This window comes from Acromyrmex echinatior, chromosome 1 (assembly GCF_024713525.1).
Source record: "Acromyrmex echinatior isolate Ae372 chromosome 1, ASM2471352v2, whole genome shotgun sequence".
Taxonomy (NCBI): Eukaryota; Metazoa; Arthropoda; class Insecta; order Hymenoptera; family Formicidae; genus Acromyrmex; species Acromyrmex echinatior.
Window position 1 is genome coordinate 7,275,569 of NC_141852.1, and position 18,746 is coordinate 7,294,314.

An 18,746-nucleotide genomic window follows, 5' to 3' on the forward strand; every position below is an offset into this window, starting at 1 on the left:
AAAAAATATAGAATGTATATAAGAAGTATTTTTAAATTTAGATGTCAAAATTTTACAAAGTGAGAAGATAACTTTATGCAGCAAAACATCTGTTCAACAAATCGTTCACCGAGTTTTAATTCCTATTTCTTTAACTATATTACTGTTATAAACACAAGTGCATGTATTTTGAATATTTTTTATTACTTAAAAATTATGCAATGCGTGAAGATCTACGATCAATGTAATTTTGAGATGAACAATGAATTAAACATATTATAAATGTATTCGATAAACAATCAAAAAAATATGTTATATGAAACCTGAGCGACTCTCTTTGAAAGTAGTTCAGTAATCATTAACGAATTGTAAAGTATAAACATATGTATTATATCTGTATGTACACACCCACCTACTTCCTACACACACACACACACACAAAACACACACACACCTACATACAGATATGTATGTATATATTTATATTTTATGATTCAACTACGCACACACACACATGCACGCACGCACGAACCAACACGCAAACACGATGTCCTAAAATATTTGGGAAAATTTTCATGTGTAGATAGAATGGACTAAACTGAAGTCTTCGATTCCACTCACGATTCGATCTGCACACGAAAATTGTCTCAAATATTCTGGGACATTCTGTGTGTGTATGTATGTGTATATATATATGTATATACATATATATGTGTGTGTATGTACATAAAATGTATGCAAATCAGATTAAACATTAGCAAATTTATATTAAAATTTTATATATAAATACAAAATATTAAAAAAAAGATATTTTATATGCAAAAATTTTTAATACATCGAAATAAAACACAAAGACATCAAGTTTAAATATAATTCAGCATAAGCACAACAACTCAACTAAAAAGAAGAATCCCATCAATGTTTATATTGCAATATCCTGACTAATAAAAATAATTTATAAATTAAATTAATATTTTCTTGCATCGTTTGAATTTAATATTATTGATAATATTCAATTTGTTTCTTATTTGATATAGATACTACGCACATGTTATAAAATATTGACATAAGAGATGAAATTATTAATTCATATGACCAGATCAATGATTTACAAATTTCTACAATGGTTTTCATACAATCCAGTTATAACTTTTTTTCTTCCTACTTTGGCCCAATGTCTTGTAAACGCAACGGAGACCAGCAAGTTGCTTGATGACATACAATGACATAAAATTTGAATTAGACACACTTATTGATATATCACATGGAAAAGAACACATTCATTACATTTGCGATTGGTTGTGGACGTTTTTGTACATCGATCGGTGGTTCTTCAGATTGAGCGTGTTTGTCTCTAAGCTCTTTCCAATGATTCAATGTATCTGTGTATTCCGATATTTTCTCGTAATCCTCTAACTTATTGTACACGTGTAAAAGTCCTCGATAGTCATATTCTAAACCACTATAACCTTCTCCAAATAACTTCAAGCCTGTCAATGCGAAATTTGTAAAGTGCAATGGCATTTCGTATCAGAATGGACTTAATTAAAATATATATACTTACTGATTGCGATACTACGACGGTAGAGCTTTTCGGCATCTCTGTATCGATTCATGTGGAAATTATATAATGAAGCTAAATGCCCTATACTCAAGCCCACTTCGTAATCTTCAGGCCCTAATAATTCTTCTTTAATACCAATAGCTTTTAGGTGCATCATTTCCGCTTCCTAAAGCACACGCATGTTAAAAATACAAGAAAATAATAAAATATACAGTGTGTAAATATATAAATTACCTGAAACTTCCTCATACTCTGGTATAAACGACCCAGATTTCCATAATGTTTTGCCGTTTGTACATTTCTTTCACCGAATGCAGTTTTCGACATTTCTAAAGCGGATAAATGGAGACATTCGGACTTGAGTAAGAGATTTTGTTCCGACAATGGCGTGGATGCGTTATCTATAGCAATTTCTTCGAGAATAAGTGCCTTTATTCTTCTAGCGCTTGCGAGCATTAAATGATTCGGGGGTAAATGTCTTTCCATAATATCTATAGCTATTCCAGCGTGTTCACTGCAAAACAAAAGTAAATTGTACTGTCAATATACAATAAATCGAATATATTTCTAATTAATTACCTTGCATCGTCAAATCTGCCAGAACTATATTCATGTACATAGAGAGCGTAAGCTAAGTCTTCGTGTGCCAAAGCAACATGAAGATTAGTCCTGCCGAAAATCGTTCTTCTAATATCTAACGCAGTCTAAAGTATAAGACGTAACGTTTTACAATCGTCTTCACAAAAGATTACGAAGATTACGAAGATAAAAAGTTCTAAAGATAAATACCTTGTATATAGTTACACTATTGCTGATACTATCGAAGTTTAGTAAGAAAAATCCGTAATCGATGAGAACGTCGCTATACTTTGGATGATCCGTATCGAATATTTCTCTCGCGAGATATACAGCTTCTTTGATCAATAAATCAGCTTTCTGGAACTCTCGTTTCACAACACACGACTTTGCCGCTTGTCTCAGAACGTCGACAATAATTCCCGCGGGAAGCGACGGTCTTAATTGTTTTAATGCTTCTATACTCCATCTAGATGATAGGCAGTATTTAATTAAATGTTACAAATATATATATATATAAATATAAAGTATTATTTAAAATTAGTATGTTATTTAATATCATTAAGAATTTCATCAATTTATAGTCTGATTTCAATTCTCATATACTGCAGTATTTTTCAACTTTTTTTTTAATTCGCGGTACATTAAATAGCAAGCCAAATTTTTGAAATATACCATTATGTTTTAATGCTCAACATAAATCTCATCAGATATTTTCAACACGACATTCAAAAATAAAAAGTAAAGTTCAACAGTTATATTTTGTATTCTATTTTTTTTTAAGTAATTTTATTGCAATGGCGCTTCGTTAAGAATATTCGATAGACACTTAAAAATAATAACAAAACTGTAAAAAAAAATTATAGGTTATTATTTAAGTTGCATGAAAAAGTAATATAACAAAAATTGTCTGGATCTTAGTCAAAGTTATTTCAATAAGTAATATTTTTTAAATCTGTACTCTAATAGAAATGTATTATAAAATAAATGCATTATAAAATAAGTGTCATGACAAAAATCTGAATTTTTTAAAATACTAGGTATTCAAGATTATTTATATAAAGTTACATTGTGATACAGAAATTGTTTAATAAATAAATAAAATATTTGTTTTAAATCTTTATAATTAATCGGTGAACAACCTTGCATAAGTTATTCTGAGAGAATAAAGCATTTATTTAAAACATTTAAATTTTAGTTTACAACAAAAATAATAAATAAAGTAAATAAATTAAAAATACGTTGTTCAATAAAAACAGAATGTTAGTGAGCACAACTTTTTTACACACACACACACACACACACACACACACACACACGCACGCACGCACGCACGCACGCACGCATGCACGCACGCACGCACGCACGCACGCACACACGCACATACACACACTTCAAAGTCTAAATATTAATATATGTGTTATTAATATATAGCTATCGAACATACTTAAGCGCATGATGCACATGATAAATTATTTTATTCTTGTTGTTCCCCGAAACAAAGATAAAACAATCTGCGCATTATACATTTTTCAAAACATAATCATTAGGCTGCTTTTTCATGCTGATGTTTGACACTCATTTTCAGCGTCAAAACAGATCACGTGATCAAAATTGATGCTTGGTATTTGTCAATTTTGATCATGTGACCTGTTTTGACGCTGAAAATGAGTGTAGATCAGCATGAAAAAGCAATCTTATCTTTTTAAAATGTCTGCAGCACACCAGTTGAAAAATCCTGCTATATTGGTTTATAAAAAAAATCTGATTAATTTCTGGCGATTGTAACTTATTTCAGAAATAACAAATATTAGGTAGGAGTGCACCTATGAGCTTCATCGTATTCACTGCGTATGTAGAATAGTACACTGAATTCTGCAAAAAGGGCAGCGTGATTGCTATTATTGTACTGCTTGCTTTTTAACTTTTCTATCATTTCCATGGCAAGCTGATGAGTCTCCGCAGCCCCGTCGAAATCGCGATATGCTACTTGTGCATGTAACAGTCTGAAATGTATTGACAGGATTATTATATTTAGCCTATTAAAAATTTGATCAATTCGACTGAGTAACTAATTGTAACATCCGATACTCTAAAAATCTGTCAACTAAATAATTCACATATAGGTAAACAATTGCGCATGAAGTTGGTGCGAAACGTATGTGTCTTTTGATATTCTACTGCAAATAATGAAGTATTAGTAGGTTCAAAAAGATCCCAGAATTGATTTATAACATAAGGTTTGTTCGCATTGTTTGTAGACGTGTGCGTATCAAGCATTTGTGAGATCGAATCTTCAATAATATGTTCGAAAATGAATTGAATTGAATTTGAAATTTTTGCGTTAAATCGAATCAATTTTTTATGTGAAAACGAATCGAATTCGAATCAAATTTTCTCGAATTTATATTAAAAATGAAGCAAATAAAAAAAAAGCAAATTAAAAAATGAACAAGCGATTCGAACTTTCGAATCTTTTAGATTCGAAAACAAATCAAATCCACTATGATTCAAATCAATTCAATATGAAACTCGAACTATTTGCACACCTCTAGTTGTTTGCACTTTTTACTCGGTATCTTCGCGAAATTCTTTTTCTTTAGTGTCCGAATATTTATCTGAATAAATATATTCTGAAATTTATTTTCAATTTTATAAGTCAACTTGCTCTATATTTTCATTATTTGTTATTCCATACAGCAAGCCTGTCTAATTTTTATTTCAGAGCTAAAAGCCAACAAGGCAAAAAAATTCAATATGAGTAAGATTTCACGGACTGTAAAGTGTTGATTGTGATCAGGGATTGTAAAGCGTAATGTAAATAAATTTAACTATTGAGTAAAATATTGTATAAACATGATTAAATCCAGTTTCACGACAACTGGTTTTATAAAATCAAATTTAATTAGTGATACGAGATTTTATGTCAATTAGATTGATAACTACATATTAAATACTTCCAAGCGCTTTAAAAACGTTAACTCTGCTAGCATTGCATGTGATAAACTTTGAAAGAAATGTAAATAAAGGTGTAAGTAACGGTAGGATTAATAAAAGTAGGATTAGTTATTTCTGTTAGAAATCAATTATGGGAACTTTTTGAATTTACTAACATGTGTGTCAACATTCTTACTTGTGACAACAATCTAATGTTCTACTCCATTCCTTGGGGGTCTGATTGTGGTCCATACATAATTGCTTGCAAGCTAACAACACTTCTTCGCTTTCTGAATACCAGCCAGCATCACTGAGAAATCCACCAAGTCTCAAGCCCAGATTTATTAATTTATCAATTTCCTGCGATAAAGGGCTCTCTCTTGCTTTGAAACAACACATGTTGTAACTGATGACCAGATGTTTCGCTATCCTTATTTTATGATCCATCGGCGCCTTTAGTTCCAAAAATACAAAAACGCAAAGTATTTTTTGATGTCGGAAAAAAAAGTGACAAGATAGTCTCTTCTATTTCTATAAATATACTTTAACTTACTTTTTATCTTTTTCTACTTTTAGGAATTTGAAAAAGATAAAAGATAAGTTAATTCATACTGATAAATACTGACATTAGAGTGCCGTCTAGACCAAACTTTGATAATATAATCAGTAAATAACTATTAAATTGTATTTGAAATTTAAATGGAAATAATTTTTATTTAACATATGGAAAAAAAGATTAGATTAGAAATGACAAATTAAAAATTTGCTCTAGGCAATTCTATCAGTTGAATCACTGATTAATTTAATTCGAGTTTGGTCTAAGTTCTTAAGAACTTATACTGGACAGGCTCACCTGAAATATTTTCAGGAGCTGTAATCGGCGATTGGTGACCTTGAGCATCTTGGAGAAAGTCTCCAAATCGCTTAATTCTGCCCCCAATATACATAGTCTCCTCTCTGTGTATAACTGAAAGAGATTAGACTGATAGAAACCAAGGGTATGTCAAACGTTATTATTAAGCGCACGCGATGGAGTCAATCGGAGTCAATCGAGGAACAAGATTGGCCAATTGGAAGGATCACAGTGAGAACGCGTCGAATTCGTCGCGCCGTGGATGTCGAGTCCTCGACACGACACTCGCGAGATTGCAGGTGATCGCGGGTCGTCGTTATCATTAGGAATGCACAGCATTCGAACGATGTTGTTCCTGTCATTCTACGACGAGGCGAGGAGACAGAGAAACAAGCATGGCTATCATCGCACGCGGGTGACTCCGATCGACGGAAGTTCTCCTCTCCCCCGTGACCCTGTCGTCGTTACGCCGACGACGGCACAGCTTGACGTCCTTTTTACCTGATAGTAGAGATCGAATCGCACGCTCTTGGGCAGGTCAACGAGGTATGGTTTATAGACGCGAAATCTGTCGACCACTGCGGACACACACAAATGGTACAGGCTTCTCGTGGAAAACAACCGTGGCTCGCGTCCATCGGCCATTTTCGCGAACGGCCTTTTTTTGATTAATCACCAACACAATCTCGGGTGTTGTAACCCGCACCGTTGTGCTGCTCACCGTCGTGGTGCGTGTTGGTGCGCACTGCGCGTGCGTGTGTGATAGTGTGTAAGTGCGTGTGGAATGTGTGAGCGAACGGACGGTACGTCGCGCGATCAGAGACAGAGATGTCGCGTTTTTTCCCTTGACAGTCGACGGGTTGCGAGTGCACACCGCGGAACCGCGTGGTGCCCTCGCACCTTCTCAAATCTTCTGTCCTTCCGGGTTCCGAGTCGAATCGAGTTTTGATCCAAAGCTACAGAGTGTCCGTGACATTTGCGACTAACAGATGACAGATCTTTCGACCAATGGGTGAATGAGTCTTCCCTTCTTTCATAGCATCAGCTGATTGGTTGAAAGAGAAGGTTATATGATACGGATTTCGAATGAAACGGGCATTATGGAACCTTCTCAACAAGAGGCACAGATAACACAATCGCTGTGTTCGGAAACGTCACCCGAGTTACAGTATAAGTACATACAGTATGGGCACTGAACTTTTGGTGGTCCCCAATTTTTAGTGCGCATGTGTAGATTTCCAAAAATGTGGCTGCCTTTAGCAAATTGAAATTACAGGTTAGGTTAGATTAGCTGGATCTCCTTTTCATAAAATAGAATTAACCCTTTCGCCTACAATATTGTGTGAGACTCGTGGTAAAAAAAAACTCGGGCCAAACATGAGTATCGGGGTGAGTCGTGGTACGTCGTTCGTACAAAGCTTAATTTTTTTTAATTTATAAGAGAAAAGTATGGCAAAGAATTAACAAAATTAAGTTTTACTAAAAAATTAGATCAAATTTTTTCGTAGATGCTATATTGTGCAGACTATTATATTTGTACGATAAAGTATTCTCGTAATAAAGTATGCATGTGCGTGCGTATATTATTAAATTACAACTTTACATTTAATTACAATTTTCATGCAATATATTATTTTTTCATACATAATTACTCAATTACAATTTTCATATATTTAATCAATGATTATTTTTAATTTATTTATTACTGTTTAATATTATTATAATTATTAATGTGAATATTATTTTTCTATAATGAATTCGTTAATATTATATTATTATATAATTCTGATTTAAAACTATACTCGCTATAAACAATTTTCATAACATGACCGAATTATGTCTATTTTTTTTTAGAAAAATCATTCTGTAGCTTTATAAAAACTCAAATTTATTAGCACCTGTCCAACCTACAATATGGCGGTGAGTCATGTGATCTGGAACCCATCAAAGATGCCGACGCTCAGTATCCATACTGCATATACTTATACTGTACCCGAGTGGCCCTTTAAAGAGAATCAAAGGAGAGTATAGCGGATAGTGTTTCTCTTCTCTAATTGGTTCCATCATTTATAATGCAACTTCCGCAAATATACATGTGTGTGTATGTATGTACATATATATCATACACAATACTAGTGTGTGCATATGTATGTTCTATCACGAGCTGCGTTCAGATTTCCCACCCGGGTGCACCCAGACATCCAGAAAGCGTTCAGATTCCTTTTGAGTACCTTTATTGGGCGTTTAGGTGAAACGTTCAGATTCTTACTCTATCCACCCAAGAGGATGGAAAAATCACCCGGCCCATTTCTTGAGCCGAGTGGAATGAATAGTAGCGCATTAAAGACTTCCTATGGTATCCCAGCATGTTTGACGTGCATCTATACGAAAATTTACATTTCAAGTTATGCCTGTTATAAACAGTATAAACCATAACTCAAACGAGGCCAAGTATTTAATCATCTATTAAGTTTTACAGGACTTAAGATATTGGTAAGATATTTATCTTATATCTTTTATCATTATTATATATAATCATATATTTTTTATCATTATTATATCATTATTATATTGCCCTGATGAAGTGAACTGCAAGGTTCACGAAACATTGGCATTCCAAGAATGGATCTGGACACGGAGGAAACCCGCGAAACGCATAATCTTTATATTATTATATATATTAGTTATATATTGTTAACTATAGGACGATGAATAATATAAATGAAACCGGAATAATGACGAACACGATGTTCCTCTTAACACAAATAATACTGTTTATTAGACACAAAGAATAAAAGCGTGGCGTGCGCGCGGGCCATCCAGGCACGGAAGACAAGAAGACCAAAAAGTAAAAAAAATATACATGGATAACTTTCGGTTTTACAATGCCATCTTTCTAGCAAAGGAGGAGAAACTAAGTACTTCCGGAAGCACGTAACGATAACTTCTCTCAATACCCTTTCTATCGATGCGTGAGCTATTTTTAATAAAATAAATTATTATCTTATTAAGTAAACAAAAAAAATTTTAAAGAATCCTAACTTGACTGATTTAAATTCAATCTTGACACACAACGGCTGTGTTTAATTTTTGGCAACGCTTTTGTTAATATATTGGCAAGCATTTCTTCAGTCTCTAAATATTTAAGAATTATCTCCTTTTGTTCGACTAACTCCTGTGAAGTGATATTTAATATCAATATGCTTGCTTCTTTTATGAAAAACTGCATTTTTCGATAATTCTATCGCGCTTTGGTTATCACAAAATATTGTTATAGATACTCTGCCTCCGTTGCAGACAATGCAACTGACGTCTATTTTATTGATTTCCAGCTTATTAGGCCTTGGGCCAAAACAAGTACATTTCCAGAACATGATTTTCTGTTGTCCACGTCTGCTCAATCCGAGTCAGTATAAGCCGTTAAATTTTCCTTGTCCTTTCTGTACGTAATTCTATAATAAGGAGTGCCTTTTAAGTATCTCAATATTCTCTTCGCCAGATGTTTTGCAGAAAAATGACTTAACAGATTTGCAGCAAATGCTATGTTCGGGCGCGTTGCGTTAGCTAGGTAAACTAATCCACCAATGAGTTCTCGATAAAGTTTTTACTGCATTTCTAATCTTTCCGTTTCCGATGACGGACTCATTTCCTTTGTAACTTTGATATTTGACTCTATTAATGTCGAAACTGTTGTTGTCTCAGACATATAGAATTTTTCTAACAATTCATTTACGTATTTATATATTTCTTCTGAGATATATAGCTTCGGTTAACCCTTCTCTTCTTACGTTAATGTCTAGAATGTTGCTAAAAGGATCTAGGTCAGTCATCTTGAATTCAGACTTCAGTTTAGTCTTTATCTCTTTAATTTTCTTGATATTTCTTGATGCCAAAATTAGATCATCAACGTATAGAATAACCACTACTCGATTCTCACCCTTGTTGAATACATAGACGCATGGGTCTGTTACGTTTTCTGTCACTGTTCATGATAAAGTTGTTGAATGTTCCACTACCACTTTCCCGGTACCACTCGCGACCAGACTGCTTCAATTCGTATAAGGGTTTCTGCAATTTACATACTTTGTCTTCATATTTCTGTTGCACAAAAATTTCCGGTTGCTCCATACATATTTCGTCTGACAGATCACCTTGTATGTAAGCTGATATAATATCCATTTACATGTATATACATTTTATCATTTACTGCAACGGCAAGCAACTAATTATTTCGTACCTGGCCACGGGTACAAAAATCTCTTCGTAATCTATGCCCATCTGTACGTGTCCTCGGGCAACTAATCGTGCTTTGTATTTTCATTTTAGCCATCCTGTGTACGTTTTACTTTGAACACCCATCTGTTATTTAATATTTGTTTGTCCTTAGGCCTCGGTATCAGAATCCAAGTCTTGTTTATTATTAACATTTCATATTCTATCTTCATGGCGGCTAGTCATGCTGTTCGATCGTTTCGTTCCATCGCTTCTAAGACTGAACAGGGATCATGAGTTCGTTTGATCTTCTGATACTCTTTCCTTGATCTGCCGAGTAGACTTGTTTTGATGATTTTAGGGCGTCTACTTCGATTTTCTTCGGTATCTACATGGCATTCTCCTTCTTCTTCTGTATCGTGTTCATTTGTCTCTTCAAAGTCCTCGTACCATGAAATATCTTGAATTTTTTCGTTCTGAGTTCCAATCCTTTTATATGTTTGCGTACTGTCCTTATTTATTTCACTTACGCGTCGTTGGAAATTTTCTGGTGGATGACTCGAATTAATTGTCACATTTGGCGCGTATTTATTATATAAATCAATATCCTCAATAAATCTGACATCTCTCTAATAATGGTACTAGTTTCGGATCGCCATAATGTGTAAGCCTTCGATTCTTTCAAGTAGCCTATTAAGATGTACTTGTCTCCTTTTAGACAGAATTTTCCTCGTTTTTCATCTTTATTTAACGCAATTCTTACTTCTGATAATCCTGAAGTAACTCATGTAAGGTTTCTGATTAGTCCACATTTCAATTGGTGTTTTGTCGGTAATTCTTGTTGGACACCTTTTCCATATAGGAGCTGCTGAGTTGATTGCTTCTATCCACAATGATTGTGATAAGTTTGTCTGCAGCATGATGCATTGTGCCATCTCAATCAAAGTTCGGTTTGCACGTTTCACTCCGTTTTGCTGGGGAGTATATTCTATACTAAGTTGGTGTTGGATGCCTTCATTTTCTAGAAATGTCTTGAATTCATTTGACAAGTACTCCCTGCCATTGTCAATACGAAGCTTCTTGATTTGATATCCAGTTTGCTTTTCAACTTTATGTTTGTATTCCTTAAATGCTTCAAATACTTCTGAATGTCTCCTCAACATTATAGTTCTATATATCTATTGTAGTCATCGATGAACGTGACGAAATATCTCGCTCCTTTCAATTGGTACTCATAGGACCGCATATGTCAGCATGCACTAAACTTAGAACTTGATCTTCTCGATTTCATCGGATTGTTCAAATGGTTTAGCGTGTATCTTGCATCACATACCTCACAGTGGAACTCATCTTTTGTGATTCAAACTTAATTCGTTAACTCTTGCTTCTTCATTTTTTGCAGATCATTGACATTTAAATATTCATACCTTTGATCATCTAATTAGATTGTCGTTCTTCGTTTCTCTCATCGTCATGACATTATTTTTCGTTGTATCTACGATGAATAGTTGATTCTGTTTCGTTGCCGTCAGTACCACTGAACCGTCCCTTCGTTTAACTATTGCACAATCTTTATGGAAGATAACTGCGTAATCATTTTCTGTAATTCTTCTCACAGACATGAGATTATTCCGTAATTGCAGCATGCACATCGTATTTTGTAATTTGATTGTTGTCGAGTTTCGTCCTACCTTTACGTTTAAATTTAGATCGCCGGTGCCGGTGAATTCAATGTATTGTTTCGTGGCGATATATATTCTATGCCGATCACTTTCATTTAACACTAGAAATTTATGCCGATCGTTACACATATCTTGTCACGCCGCTATCAAGACACCTAGATTTGATTTTTCAGCTTCTACTTCACAAACCACCGCAGTCAGTGCATCGCTTATGTTGTTCGATTTATTTCGTTTCAATCTTAATTGACATTCTAAAATTCTATGTTCTAACTTATCACAATTATCACAGCTGCCGTTGAATTTTTGCGTGGTTTGTTTACTTTGCTTATCCTTCTCGTCTGTGTATTTGTTTCTATTGGGATTGCAAGTAGTTTTCGCGATTAATGCTTTACCATTTGAATCGATCTTCTCTTTTCCGTCCCTATCATTTTGTCGCGCTTCCTCTTCCAATAATTTTACTTTGAGATTATCGACGGAATGGAATTTCGTCTCTAAATTCTATCGCAATGTTAAAATTCTCGAACTCATGCAGTCGAACGACCCCAACAACATTATTGATAATAGATCATCCGGAATTTTTACGCCAATTTCTGCGAGTTGTTCGGCTCTGTCTGTAAAATCACTTACATGCTGGTTCATTGTTGTGCCAAAATTCTTTTTCATATGATATAGTTGCTTGTATAAAGTTGCCTTCTTTACGAGTCCTTTGGATTCAATACGTTGGCTTTAACTCGTCCCATGCCGCTTTCGATGTTTGAAGCTTTTTTACTTAAGTTCAATTGTTCACACGTGAAACATTCCCAGCAAACGAGAATGGATTGAAATGAATTCAGATTTTCAGAAATATTGATTCACGAATGTTAAAATGAATGCTTTTCAATCCTGAATGCATTTTTATTCATTTATAGGAATTGTATGGATCATATCTCTTTCAATCTAAAAATAGTATTTGTTTTTTTTGTGCATTGTGAATATTGTTCAATTAAAAATTTTGAATAGGAAAGTTGCAGTTTTTCAATCCAATTACATCCAATTGAATTCAATTAAATCCAAAAAAAGTATTCGCTATTTAGAATACGCATTCGGATAAATTTCAATCCATTTTAATCAATTCTCGTTTGCTGAGTTCAATACGATCAACGCTTTCTCGTCTTTTATCATCCACTGTTGCATTTTCTTCCGTTTTTACTGTCGTACCGCTTACATATATTCACAGTTCATTACACACTAGCATACTTTCCATTTGTAATTTCCATAATTCGTAATTGTCTTCAGTTAACTTTTCAATATGTAGGTGGTTCGATGTAGCCATTTTGCTCAGCGATTTTTTCTGTTATTTCGATTTTTATGACGCACGTGTGACCTGGGCCCATAACCTATTGGAACTATAGGACGATGAATAGTATGAATGGGACCGGAACACGATGTTCCTCTTAACACAAATAATGCTGTTTATTAGACACAAAGAATAAGAGCGTGACGTGCGTGCGAACCATCCAGGCACGGACAAGAAGACCAAAAAGTAAAAAAAATATACATGGATAACTTTCGGTTTTACAATGCCACCTTTCTAGCAATGCAAAGGAGGAGAAATTAAGTACTCCCAGAAGCACGTAACGATAACTTCTCTCAACATACAATTATATTAATTATTGTATATATACAATATAATTTATATTAAATCTGATATATTTACGTTACTATTTGCTGTAACCGATGCATATAGGACTCTATCTTATCTTAGAGTGCGTTCAGGAGATTTACTACGGTTCTTTAGATGAAGTGAAAATTACAAAAATGAGCAACTTCACTAGGGTTGCGTTCCACTTAACGCTTACAACACTCGTGGAATCATTTCATCCTTGTCATTTATTTATAATGCTAAACAAGGACAAACGATGCTCGCGAGCGTTAAGTGGAATGCAATCTAGATGTTAACCAATGAAGTTATAAATATTCTAGTAAATTCGATCACTTTCGTAATTTTCACCTCGTTTCAAGAACCGTAATAAGCCTCCTGATTCCCAAACCACTCCAGTACTTTTCACTAAGCTTCGTCCACTCAACCAGTCACTACCCAGCGATCACCATTCGGTGAAGAATCTGAACATAGTTACACTCTTACTATAGGTTTGTTCGCGTCGCATGCTCCAACATGCTCAACACGTTCTAATATGTTCATGTCCGGAACTAATATGGCGACTGGATGTTCGCGTTGCATTAGAGCATATTCCATGGGTCAATTAAGAGCTCCATTTTCAAAAGGTGGTACGATTGGGGCATGTTGTGCACGCATGTGTAATGATTGAAAACGTACTGTATCGAAAAAAGAGTATTTCAGATTCATTTTGTATAAAAACGCATTTAATAAATTTTTGATATAAAAATATAATATACAAATATAATATAACAATATAATATTAATAAAATAAAATAATAAAATAAAATAAAATAAAATATAAAATAAAATAAAATATAAAATAAAATAAAATAAATAATACAAACTATAGAAATCAAAGCCTGAAACGGTCCAGCTGGATCTTAAATGCTTATATGATTCTTGTGTGAATTTATATACTACGTATGTAGTTCTTAGAAACGCTCGCCAAAATGATTTTTCAGTTTTGAAACGCTAACTCCACTAAACTGCCGCAGTAATATCACGAGTTAAATTGACTAGCAATTTAACAAATTTTTGATGCTTATGCGCATCTTCAAAACAATCTTAATAATATTAAATGACATATTAAAATCTGTAAATAATTAATTAATTTCTTAAAATAAATAAATAAATAAAATAAATAAAATTAGAAAAATTAAAAAAATGAAATAAAATAATATTAATATAATAAAATATGATATAATATAATATAAAAATATAATATAACTTTTATATTTATTAAAAACGCATTTATTTTGTATAAAAATGCTTTTCAAATAATCGAAGTAATACAAAATATCCGAAATGAAACAAGACACATGACATCCGATCTGTTCAAGTAGTCTCACGGATTAGATTAGGTGACAGGCTCACTTGTCTTAAATCCGTTCGTATCACTGAATATTGGAGCACATGAATGCAACTGCTCCAACTGCCACCTTACCTGTGATCCAAGTATTCTCTGGGTTAATTTGGAGTATGCGAACAAACCTCATCTTTCCTAACTCACTTTAACAGTACATTAAAAATGGCGGCTTCCGGGTGAGTCCGCTCCCTCAATTCTCTCTAATGGTCTCATGGCGGAATTGGCGCAATGCGGAATTGGCGGAACGCTCGTGATTGGTCATGGCTTCATTCCACCGATTCCGCCGTTTTCTGTTGCGCAAATTTATTTCTTTTGCGGATTCCGCCGATGCTTGCATGTATACGTGTACATATGTATACTTATAAAAACTAACCTCATTAAGCTAGTTTAAATGGAGAAAACTGTCTCCTACAAGCGCATGGTTAATCAATAGGTTGAGGCGTGTTCGGATTTCCACCTGGGTGTTTTCCGGGTGTTATGTCATCCTTGTTTAACATTTGGTAAATAACAAGAATAGAGTGATAATGGAATTTCAACATAACTCTGAAGGTAATTAATTAAGTCAGAACACGAATGTCGTATATATGTAGTATACAGAAAGGCGAAAATATAAATCAAAATCAAAATAGGTACATAAAATGAAGTCGGGGCAATGTCCCTGTATGTATATATAATTTCCGATCCGCAGGAATTTAGTTTTCCATGTCCCATGGAGCGGAACTTGTAGATGCGCAATCCAATGCAAGCCAATGATAAACGCTATTCCGGTGAATCTAATGAAACTGATCTATGGGAAGGCTCTTAGACTCGATTCTATATTAAACAAGGTGAAAATTACAAAAGCGAGCAAATTTGCTAGGTTGACCAATTAAATTATCAGTATTCTAGTAAATTTATTTTTGTAATTTTCACCTCGTTTCAAGATACAGAACCGATCCCCTTGTGATTGGTCAACGCTAATTGCGCATTTCGAAAATTCCGTGCCATGGGACATAGAAAAACATATTCATCATAACATAGGGTCATCTAAAAAGTATCCGCGATACTTTGTCACTAGATATATGACCATCAACACATATCTAGTGACAAAAAACCGCGGATACTTTTTAGATGACCCAATATTTTAGCGGAATCGACGGAATGAAGCCAATCACAAGCGTTTCGCCACTTCCGGATTGCTCCAATTCCGCACCATGGAATCGCACCCTAAGGGTGAAATCACACGGTGCGGAAAACGACTGCGAAATATTGTAGAAAATGCGTCATAGAAACAACCAGCATTCTTCTGCATTATTTCGAATAGCGCTAATTGGTTGTTTCAATGACGTATTCTCTTCCGCAACTCTTTTCCGCATCGTGTGATTTCACTCTGAGGGGCTCCGCACAATAAAAAGAACAGAGAACTGAGAACAGAGAATAAAAATTTCAACCTATCAGAAATCATGTATTGTAGAACACAGTTTCTGATAGGTTGAAATTCTTATTCTCTATTTTCTGTTCCCTGTTCCTTTTATTGTGCGGAGCCCCTAACTTATACAATACTATAAATTTTCAGTACTGACAGTGAATTTTGGAACACAGCTTAAAATTAATCGAAGTTGATTGAAGTGGCCCTCATTAAGTTGGCAACATTGTTGGAATTCCCATCACACTTCACAGGCAATTTCGTGACGTTAAGAGGAAAGAGAGATATTGGTGTTTGTTTTCAGTGTCATCGTTAACTGGTTGATATATCGACTTGATATTGTGAGTGCAGTGATTAGGTGTGGTCAGCAGATTATTATGGATCAGGAAGATTATTTGACGATACTGAAAATTCTTATGATAGGCGAATCCAATGTAGGGAAATCGAGGTAATTTGCAAAGTACAATTTATTCTTGCACCGAAACTATACTCGGTGGTACTACGTCATACATTTCCAGCATACTTCTAAGATTCACTGAGGATGAGTTCTATGAAAACATGCAGAGCACAGTCGGGATGGACTACAAGACAAAGCAGGTTATCATCGACGACAATGTGGTGAAACTTGCTATTTGGGTTTGTAATCACAATTATATTTTTGTGACAAGAAGATAACTTAATCTATGGAGTGTATTATGATTTATCAAAATGCGCTATTTACAGGACACCGCCGGTCAGGAACGATTTCGCACATTAACACCAAGTTATTACAGAGACGGTCAAGGTGCTATCTTAATGTATGATGTTACGGATCGAAATACCTTCGTAAAATTGGAGACATGGCTCAATGAGTTGAATACATACTGTAATAAAACGGATATCATCAAGATGGTAGTAGGCAATAAAATAGACCTGTCAAACAGAGAGGTGAGCACCGAAGAAGGTCTACAATTTGCTAGAAGGCACCAGACTCTGTATATTGAGAGCAGCGCAAAAACGGCAGATGGTGTAAAATGTTGCTTTGAGGAACTTGTACAAAAGGTATATCAGAATTTAACTAATAACTGTTATAATTTTATATATAATACGATTCAGTGAAGATTACAATTACTAGGTAATTAAAAATGTTCTATTATTTTTATAGAACTACAAAATTTAGTATATATGATGTAAAAGATTTAATAGATTGCATTACAATGTCAGTGACATTAAAAACAAGCATTGCAGAATCTACTTACAAAAAAAAACACTATATATAATTTAAATCTTTGTTAAGATCTGATAATCATGATATTCAAAAATGATTTGCGTGAAGATACACGTTACCTTCTTCTTTCCATCTAGCACCAGTGGATCATTTATAATTAATTATTATTACAACTTATCATTTATAACATATTTTACTTATTTAAGTAATTATTTAGAATCGCTTTCTTGTCTCAAATCTTAATAAAAATATACTCATTCGACGTGTATTCACTCAAAACGAAAGAATGTAATAGAAAAACGCAGTGATTTGTTTCGTGAAACGGTTATTAAGAGTTAAAGTTTGAATTTTGCAAGGTGAATTATCACATTTTTCTGTCAAATTTTTTATTTTGAGTAAATACACGTCGAATAAGTATATTTTTAAGATTTGAAGCAAGGAAGCGATTCAAAATATTTACTCTTATTTATAAAGCTATGTAAAGTGACATTGTATATGTAACAGATTATACAAACACCTGGTCTTTGGGATACTTATTCTACACGACTGTATGACAACGGTACTATAAGTGGTGCAAGGCATCGAATGGGAAAGAGAGGAATGCAGTTGAGTAACGATCAGCCACAGCAAGATGCGTATTCAAACTGTTATTGCAGTTTGCTGTAATCGATTGTGAAAAGTATGTGTGCTGATAACAATAGTGTATACAATGTGTTAAGTTTGGAAGTCTTGCACGAAAAGTAAATTTCGAGGGATACACATTGAGTGTAATTCGGGAAAGATCAAGCTTAATAGGTCATCACTTCATACAAGCTATATATTCAGTTTGTGCGAAACTTATCAGAAGATAGGCATGTACATATTTGCTTCTATCAAGTATACACATCTAAACGTACGAACTATCGTTAGAGACTAAGTTGAATCTGGCTTAGAAATCTATGATGTCGAGCAAAATTTTGTGTTCGTGTAAATACATGATTTACAAATACTAAAGAAGTACTTGTAGACACACTCAAGACATTTGTATGGACCTAGTCGGTGGCAGTGTATGTTGATCACGTTTTTGTACAAGTGAATTCGAACATTTTTATAGTCTTTTCGATTGTGTTTGACGTTTTATATTTTGCACATATATGTGCGCTTGACGCATATCATTGTTATATTTGAAAAATATGTATTATAATGTAAAAATATATCTAAGGATGTTGTTTCATTACTTTGTCGATTGTGTGTGCTAATTTGTAGGTTCCATAATATGTATCTCTTATCAGAAATATATACGCGTCGAGAAAGTGGTGAGTATAT

The 18,746-nt window shown here is 34.0% G+C and overlaps 2 protein-coding genes across 2 annotated transcripts; one reads left to right on the forward strand and one right to left on the reverse strand.

Moving 5' to 3' along the window:
• Nucleotides 1-789: 789 nt before the first annotated feature.
• Pat1 (Protein interacting with APP tail-1) lies at nucleotides 790-6,749 on the reverse strand. Its single transcript, XM_011062363.2, has 9 exons — nucleotides 6,411-6,749; nucleotides 5,910-6,023; nucleotides 5,253-5,509; nucleotides 3,946-4,125; nucleotides 2,333-2,588; nucleotides 2,123-2,247; nucleotides 1,778-2,057; nucleotides 1,544-1,709; nucleotides 790-1,469 (listed from the first exon to the last, which is right to left on the reverse strand). The coding sequence occupies exons 1-9, from the start codon at nucleotides 6,552-6,554 to the stop codon at nucleotides 1,240-1,242; spliced, it is 1,752 nt and encodes a 583-aa protein (XP_011060665.1). The 5' UTR covers nucleotides 6,555-6,749; the 3' UTR covers nucleotides 790-1,239.
• A 9,705-nt stretch (nucleotides 6,750-16,454) lies between these two features.
• LOC105149742 (RAS oncogene family member Rab18) lies at nucleotides 16,455-18,657 on the forward strand. The gene is made up of 4 exons (XM_087404832.1): nucleotides 16,455-16,682; nucleotides 16,753-16,870; nucleotides 16,958-17,275; nucleotides 17,946-18,657. The coding sequence occupies exons 1-4, from the start codon at nucleotides 16,612-16,614 to the stop codon at nucleotides 18,105-18,107; spliced, it is 669 nt and encodes a 222-aa protein (XP_087260958.1). The 5' UTR covers nucleotides 16,455-16,611; the 3' UTR covers nucleotides 18,108-18,657.
• Nucleotides 18,658-18,746: the final 89 nt, after the last annotated feature.